The sequence below is a fragment of the Vanellus vanellus genome, assembly GCF_965231255.1.
Source record: "Vanellus vanellus genome assembly, chromosome: 5".
Lineage (NCBI taxonomy): Eukaryota > Metazoa > Chordata > Aves > Charadriiformes > Charadriidae > Vanellus > Vanellus vanellus.
In genome coordinates, this window is record NC_138910.1 from 73047592 (window position 1) to 73055913 (window position 8322).

The window sequence follows — 8322 nt, forward strand, 5'->3', positions numbered from 1 at the left end:
CGGTTTGATATTTAACATCTCCCCCTGCAGTTGGAAATGATACAGGCCGGAGAAGACCGGAGTCAGGGCTCTGCAAGCCTGGACCAGCGGAGGCAGAGGAAAGGGGGTGCCGGCAGCTCCTGACGGCTTCCCCCACTGACAGGTCAGGACGGAGTCTGGCCCCGACACAAAATTCCCCTCACAAACCTTGGGATTCAGGGCGTCTGGCACAGGCTGAATGCAGATTCTCCCTGAAGGGAGCGAGCTCGGGATGGGATGGGAGAGGGGGATGTTATTTCTAACTTGGAGGCAGGGATATCAGCGCTGTCTCTGTCTGGGGATCCTGCTGAAAGATGGGATTAAAAACACGAGCGAGAGCTACCGTCCACCTCCCCAGGGCAGAGCAGTTGGGGTAGAGGAGTAAGACCTTCCCCTTGCCGACCACACAGGCTTTTCATGGCGGGGGGGGGGGGTAGGGGGGATGCTGCCCAAGGGTCCCACCACAGCCCTGGGTGATCAGGGTGGACACAGACAGACCCGAGCAGCTGTAGGAGTCACCGTCACCATACTCCTTGCTCCAACAACAGCCTGGGGAGAGCTTTTCACCACAGGTTTGGGTCAGGGGCACAAAGAGGAGGGAAAGCTTAACCCTTTGCCGAGCTGGCCCTCGGAGGACGCATGGACAAGTCTTCATGGCCTGTCATGGCACCGGCTGCAGTGCCTCTGCCAGGACCCCAACAAGAGAAAGCCCTGAACACCATCTGCCCCTCACCAGCTCTTCTCAGTCCTGGCCCACTTGATTTGGCACTTTTCTGGCCCCTGTGCAAATAAACATCTGTGCTGCCAGACAGAAAAGTTGTCTGCTTCCCCTTCTTTGCGAGCCTCTCGGCTCCTTCTGTCCCACCTCCAGTGAAAATCCGGAAATTTCATACACCGAGGAGCGGTGAAATTTCAACCTGACCCAAACCTGACCTGAGTTCCCCCCTCTTGCCAGGCTCCCAACCCGGCCTTTTGCTGCGATTCGGATGCCTTGCCACCAGCAACACAATACCAAGGACCCAGACGTTGAGTGAGCAGAGTCCCCAGGGGCAGCGAGGATGCTCGCTCCTCCACCAGCCACGCGGGAAAGCCACCGGTCCGCAGGAAAGGAGGGCGATCCCAGCGGTGCCGGTTTGGGAGAGCGGCACCAAACCCGGAGCGGAGATTTCAGAGGGAGCGGAGCATCAGACTACAAAGTTTCGGGGTTTACAATAGAAAACAATGCGCTGTGCTCTACCTGCCAGAGCTGGCTCTCCAGGAAGCAGCTAATTATATGAGCCACCTTAATCTTTTCATCCGGCTAAGACAATCAACATTTCAAAGCCACGCACAGAACGTTTTCAAAGATCATTCCTGGTCAAAAATGCAAGTGTATCCGCTTTCTTTCAGAGCAGATCAAAACCAAGTACCACACCAGGACCACTCCTAGATTTCCTCCTCCTCGCGGTATCAGATTAACCGATTTGGTGCATGTAGTCAGATTAAATATTTGCAGTAGCACAAAGCTGCCTTTGAGGGGAAGAAGTTAAAAAAAAAAAAAAAAGCTTTTTTTCTTTTCTAATTTGCTTAGGGCAAAAAAACTGGACTTTGGGGACGGGGGAAACAAAAGCATTGACATGATTCAGCACGGCACAGTTTCAAAACTTGAATTCCGAACGGAGAAATTACGTGCAGTATTCCCGTAACAGTAATGCTGAAAACAGGTAAAAACTGTTGATGCCCTTAGCAGATTTGGGACTGTAATTTATCACAGATGTTCTCATCAAACTGTGCAAACACGCCACAAGACAAAAGCTGCTCAATTTCTGATTTCCATTTTGGTGTGTTTTAATTATGTGTTGCTTAAGGAAGGCTCCAAGACCTGAAATTGGGAGGCAAAACCTAGCAATAGTAATCCACTCCACTAAATTAGCACAGTAATACAGCAAGCAGTAGGACTGCCAGACAGTGTGATAACATTACAAATTACTATTGTTAAACAACTAGCCAGGTGTCAGGATGCATGAAATCTAGAGGAAGCAAGAAAATAAATATCTGGTTTGTTTTGTTTAATTTTGTCTCATGTTGTTCTGGTGGCCTTGTTCCCAGAAAAAGCTTCTATCTAGGAAAAATCCTCCTGAACACTGATCTATTTTAGCAGCAATGTCAATTCTCTGTAATAATTAAAATGTAATGTATTTTTTTAATCAGCACAAACTTTTTGCATAAATGATTGCCCTTTACGTGCCAATTACAGTAATACCTTTGCTGGGTTTTTTTGGACTATTATTATTATTGTAGCAAAACGAAGGGGAAATTTTTGTTTCTATTTAAAATTTAGAGAATAAGAGAAAAACAGAATTATCGTAAGAGCAGCAGAGTTTTGTACTCTGTCCCTTTTCCTTCCTCTGTTGCGCGCTCGCTCGCTCTCTCTAAAAAGAAAAAAATGTAATATGATTCACATTTAAAAGGCTTCCAAGTGGTACACTTTTAACCAAGTGCTTGATTCTAACTGCCATTTTTGACCTAATAAAGCCAAATGCTATTGGATGCCTGGAATGGTTAATTATTTTTACCCCACCTTAAAGAAGGGGTTCAACAGAGAGGATAGGCACTTAAACCTTTCAAACAGAACAGAGTAAAACGAATTCCTTGTTGTGCGTCTGTGTTAATGAATGCGAAGTTCCTGAGGGGCTTTCTTTTAATTATTTTTGTTGACAAACAAGAAAATCCCTCCAAAAGTGTATGCAACCAATCTTCTCCTCTGAAGGCTGTATGCAGAGTTAGACTTCTAGTTGAAATATCAGATGAACCAAATGTTTGTGAAAGACAGACTTTTTCCCCTTAAAACAGTTCCCACTAGACTTCAGGGGAGAAGGGAGTGAAGGCACTCTAAGGACATTTTTATCACACCAAAGATCAGTTCTTTAATCCTTATTCCCACAACTCCAAGAATTTTTTTGCTCAAACTAGGACAGCAAGACAGAGCTGGAAATTGGCTGATCCAAAACTAATGATGAAAAGCAGGTTAAAAACGAAATATCATTGCCGTAACTGACACCATCTTAAATTTCCCCTCGATTATTTGTTTTCTTCCACACACATTCATTTCCTGAATTTCTAGTAAATCTGATTTCATATAAACAGTTTCACAAAGCAAAGTCAATAGCTGTGACTGTGTTCCTGATTAATCCACTGAAATGAAATAGATTGCATGGCTTAGTACTTGGTTGTTTCAGGCTAAATCCACTGAAAGAATTCTGGAGTCCAGTTACACCAATAACTTTTGTTTCTTAATCTACATCCTTTTCTTTTTGCTGAACTTTACCTGTTCTAAAATAAAAAGAAGTCCATGCAGATTGAGCCTTAATTTCTCCCACTACATGATGGCAACATGAGCTGGTTTGTTTTGACCTGGAGTGACTACTAAAGAGACGACTGACAGCTTGCACGTACTTAAATCTATTTGAACAATATTGAAATTTCTTTTTTCATTGTTCAAGTTTCATCCTCTTCCTGACAAGTACCACAGAGCTGCTTCACTTGAAAAACAAGCAAACAAACAAACAAAAAAAATCAGCGCACTTTTTACCCAGCTCCAGGACAGGATGGGAGGCGTGGAAGTTTCCCTCGCAAGTGGCAAGGCAGAGGACACACACATTCACACCCCAGACATTTGCCTCTCAAATGAATGATACACATGATAAACGCGCAGCACTGGCTGTGCACGTTGCAGGTTTTTTTGCAGGCAGTGTGGATCGGCGCGATAGAGAACAGGCAGCCCGACGCAAAGGCTGCTGGAGCCCACGAGCAACCCATCCCGCTGCAACAGCGTTGGGGTTCGCGCCCATAAAACCCACCAACACGCACGGAGAATGGCCCCCACCTCCTGGGATAAGCCACGAGGCCCAGGAGCCTCCTTACCTGGGAGAAGTTGAGCCCGTTCAGCGGGTGACACTGCTCCTCCACCCTCTCCACCGCGCCCGTCGTCTTCTTCATCCTCTCGGCCTCCTGGGCGAGGTAGAGATCGAGCACCGGCACCCCTCTGGAGCGGATGTCCGTCTCCGTCAAGGAGTTCACCATGAGCATCACCCAGACAGGCCTCTTGCGCTCCCAGTTGCCGGCGATGGCGTTGAAGAGGTAGTCAGCATAGAGCCCTTTGCCCCGCTGGTCCGGGGTCATCCAGTGGGGCAGCATCAGCTTGATGTAGTCCAGGTGGCGTTTGAGGCGGCGGTAGAGCTCCCGGGGCAGCACGTCCTGCAGGTTCTCCCCGTGGGGCAGCATCTGGCAGCTGGCCAGCCCGGAGATGGTGTAGGGGTCGGTGAGGTCCAGCTCGAAGTAGACGCTGGAGCTGGCGTGGAAAGCGGCCTTGGAGTTGTCCGGGATGAAGTCCCACACCCGCGTGTAGGGCACGTGGATGGTGCCGAAGAGGTAGGCGGGGGGGTCGCGGCGGATGGTCCAGAGGAAGGAGTTGAGCTCTCCTTGCTGCGGGGGAGGACAAGTGGGTGCCGGTCAGTGGCGGAGGGACGGAGGAGCAGGAGGGGAACACCACCCTCGGGGGGGGTCCCTCTCCCCCATCTCCCCTGGGAACAAGCAGAGCCCACGGGTGCCAAGGCGCCCGCGTGGGGCAGAGTCCCGCGGTGACCCCCACGAGCACTCACCCACCCGCCGCATCCCTCGGGGGACCCGCACCAGGGGGGGTGTGGGGGGGTGGAACGGGACACGGGACACGCGGGGCAGCGCCACACCTGCGGGGACACGCGCGTCCGCGTGGGCCGCGCGCACACGCACGGAGGAGGAAAGGGGGGGGGTGTCCCTCCCCTCCCGCGTCCCGTCCCCGTGTTCCCCGTCCCGTTCCTCCCCCCCTCCCCCCCCCCCCCCCCCAAAAACCTCCGCGCCCCGGCGGCTCCCGCGGAGCGGCGCGGTGAGCCGCGCATCCCCGAGCGGCCGCGCCCCCCCCCGGCCCGGCCCGGCCCGGCCCGGCCCGGCCCGGCTCACCGAGCGGGGCAGGTCGCACTGCCCCGTGTCCATCTGCTCCCGCCGGGCCGCGGCGTCGGGCAGGAACCCCCCGAAGACGAAGCAGATCAGCGTCAGGTTGAGTTGCATCCCGCTTCCTCTCGCTCTCCTCTCTCTCCTTCCCAGATGAGCCTTTTTGGATTTCTAGGATCTTTTTTTTTTTTTTTTTTTCCTTTTTTTCCTCCCTCCCTCCCCCTCCTCCTGCTCTTCCCCCTTTTTTTTTTTTAAAGCCTTTTTTTTTTTTTTTTTTTTTTTTTTATTCAAACAAACTTTGCCAGTCCCATCTGCATCTGACAAGTGCAGGGGGAAGGACTGGCCGCCCCCTCCCTCCCATGCTCCCCCCCCCTCCCGCCCTTTCCCACCCCCACCCCCTCTGGCTCCGGGCTTGTCAGAGGCGCTGGATGCTTTGGGGAGGACGGTTCTCATCGGCAGACTCCGCCATGCTTTGATTTTGCAGACCGGAGAAGCTCCTTTCCCGCCCCGCCGGTTCGGGAGGCGGTTGTTGCAGAGGAGGAGGGGGGGGGGAGGGGGGGAAGCGGTGTGGGAGGAATAGCCCGACAATAAAGTTTAAAAATCAGATTTTTTTTTTGCCTTTTTTGGTGTTTTTTTTTTTTCTTAAATTCGGCGGCGGAGAGGGGCAGCCGTGGCGCCCCCCGGGGAAGGCGGGCGCTGCTCGCCGCACGCCGCACCGGGGGAAGGCCAAACTCGGGCTGCGGCGGGGAAAGTTTGGCGCAGCCGCCCCGGCCCGCCCGCGCCTCCCGCCGCCGTTGCCCGGGGCCGCCGCCAGGGGGCGATGGTGGCCCGCCCCGGCCCGGCCCGGCCCGGCCGCGCGGCGGCGGCGGAGGCAGAGGCTGAGGGGCGGCGGCGTTCCCGCCTCGCTCGCCGTCCCTCAGCCGCGCCGGCACCTGCGTGGCGCTTCCCTCACTCGAAACAAAGCATAAAATGGGAAAGTTTCGACATTCCCGCACTCAAAAAGACACAAAATCACTCAGGCGGCGCTTGTCCCCGGCGGGAACTGAAAGCAGCCGGCTCCTGAGGGGATGCCCCGAGGCGCCCCCCCCCCCCCTTCAGCCCTCCGCCGACTGACCCCGCTCGGCTCCCAGGCGTGAGGCGACATGTCCTCGCAGGCGCCGCCTTCCTCCGGCCCCTCCGAAACCAGGCGCAGCGAGGCCTCGCTGAGCCCCGGGGTGGAGGGCAGGTCAAGGACGTGGGCCCTGCGTGGCGCTGGCAGCGCCATACCCCGTTGCCTCAGCTATCCTGGGCCGGTATGGCCGCCCCAGGGGGGTCCCCCCATCTCCTCGGCCTCACAGGAGGACGGAAGGAAACCTCTCTCCGTGTGTTTTCACAATGTGCATCCGTCCCGCTGGCGTCGTTCGCTATCCAGCTTCCACTCGGACCCAGAAGCCTCAGGTGAAAGCATCTTCCACCAAGGAGACCGGCGCTGGTTCCTACTGACGGAGGCACATCCAGGAGCCCTGAGGGTCTGGAGCTTTCTCCGGAGGTTGTTGCAGCAGCCAACATTCCGTGGCTCCAGCAGCTGCAGCTCCGGCCTCCTCCCCAGTGCCCAGCGCTGGTGAAGCTGTGGGGTTTCAGAGGAGAGGACGGGCGGACAACGCCTGTCGCTGCCACTTGTGGGGATTCCTGACTATCGATCCACTCCGGGCAGGGATGGGGGTCGGGGTGCTGGGCATCGCCCCTTCTCCCTGTGGGACACCACCCCCAGCCCCTGTTTCTGCCATGGTGTACTTTCTTTTGAATAATTTCAAAGACCCCAGTGGATTTCAGTCTCTGCGTCTCTTACGCCTGTAATAAGGAACTCTGGCTGACCCACTGACTCTCCCAAAAGCTGTCCCGTGTCAAAGCTGGAAGCGTAAGAACCCAGCTTCTCCTTTTGCTGTGAATGAAGCTGAAGGTGTCTTCTGCTCCCGCCAGAGACAGCAGATGAGATTCAATCTTTTGTACGTTACAGATCATAGAATAATTTAGGTTGGTGGACCCGGGTGTCTCTGCCGGCCGGCCTGCTGTATGCAGAGCATGCAGCAAAGTGGTCTGGACCCTCACTTTCCCGCCACCTCCACGGCTGCAAACCCTTTCCAAAATTGGGAAGTTCCTCACTGTATCGAGAGGAATCAAAGCTACCAAAGTATTCTTGGTGAAATACAGTAATTACTAGTATGAGGCGGGGTCCTTGCTCTGCCGGAACTCAAGAGTGGAGCCAGCAGGGGTCTTGCCAAGGATGATGGCAGGCTCCAGCCTAGCTGGCTATCAACATGGCTTCCCGACAGCCCCGTGGAGACCAAGGGGGACACCGCTTGCTGTGGTTACCAATGAATAAATGCAGCTACACGGGCTGCTGAAGGGACTTGCAAACCACCATGTGCGCATCCCACAGGCTCTGCTCCTGGTCTCCAGAGGCAGGAGAGCATTCTAACTGTGGCGTCAGGACCAGCGGCTCCTTTCTAAGTGGAGGCTCTCATCCTCTTCTCTCTCTCCTCCCAGATCTTCCAGCCAGGTAAAAATCATGGAAAGGAGCAGGGGATTGGGTTTTCTCATGGTGTTTCTAGTTTCTGCAAATAAATACTTAACTTTCTGGATCTACCCTGAGGTTTAAGGTTCGTATGAGGGAAAGACACAGAGGGACAGAAAGAAGCAGAAAGTTTTTTAGCCCACGGGGTATCCCATCATTGCGGCACAGGACGGTCCAGTAAGACAACCGAGTCATGGCCGCACCAGGTGCTGGTGGCCTGGAGTCACCCATGGCCCCATGCTGTTGGGACATGGGGTGGTGGCAGCAGGCGGGCGGGCGCTGATGTGTAGGCAGCGAGCTCTCACGTGCCCTCCCCGCCCGGTCTGCCCGTGGGGTATGTGACACCAGGGCCTCTCAACTTGCTGCCCCGGCTTTGCCGGTGTGACAACACCACCCCGCGAGAACAGGGAGGGCAGGGCCCGGCCGCACATGCCCACACCACCTCTCACTCTCCAGCAGCCCCACCTGTCTCCCAAACGTGCCTCAGCACTCGCTGCCAGCCCACCCACAAGCGTGCGTGGTGCCAGACGGTCACTGTAGGTGGCTGTGCCCCTACCTGAAATGAAGTATGGAGCAGGAAGGGTTGTGCAGCCCATGCCCCAGCAGATGTGATACCACAAGGGCTAATTTCAATCACAATACTGTATCCGGTTGTTTTTCCCTGAGCTGACACAAATCAGTTAAAAGCAACAGGGTTTGTGCTGTTGTGACACTGTAGCATGGGGGTCTGCTGCATTTGTTCACAGCTGGACCAAACTGTGTCCTTGTGCTCAGCAAGCTCC

The 8322-nt window shown here is 54.5% G+C and overlaps 1 protein-coding gene across 1 annotated transcript in view; it reads right to left on the bottom strand.

Moving 5' to 3' along the window:
• Positions 1–5153, bottom strand: part of TRABD2B (TraB domain containing 2B) — a gene marked incomplete at its 3' end in the record, with an annotated part of 127406 nt that extends 122253 nt beyond the window's left edge. The window contains exons 1-2 of the mRNA XM_082484066.1: positions 4996–5153; positions 3922–4482 (exon numbers count right to left, since the gene is read on the bottom strand). Of these exons, the coding sequence (XP_082340192.1) occupies positions 3922–4482; positions 4996–5103 (669 nt within the window). The 5' untranslated portion in view covers positions 5104–5153. The remainder of the gene's footprint in view (positions 1–3921; positions 4483–4995) is intronic.
• Positions 5154–8322: the final 3169 nt, after the last annotated feature.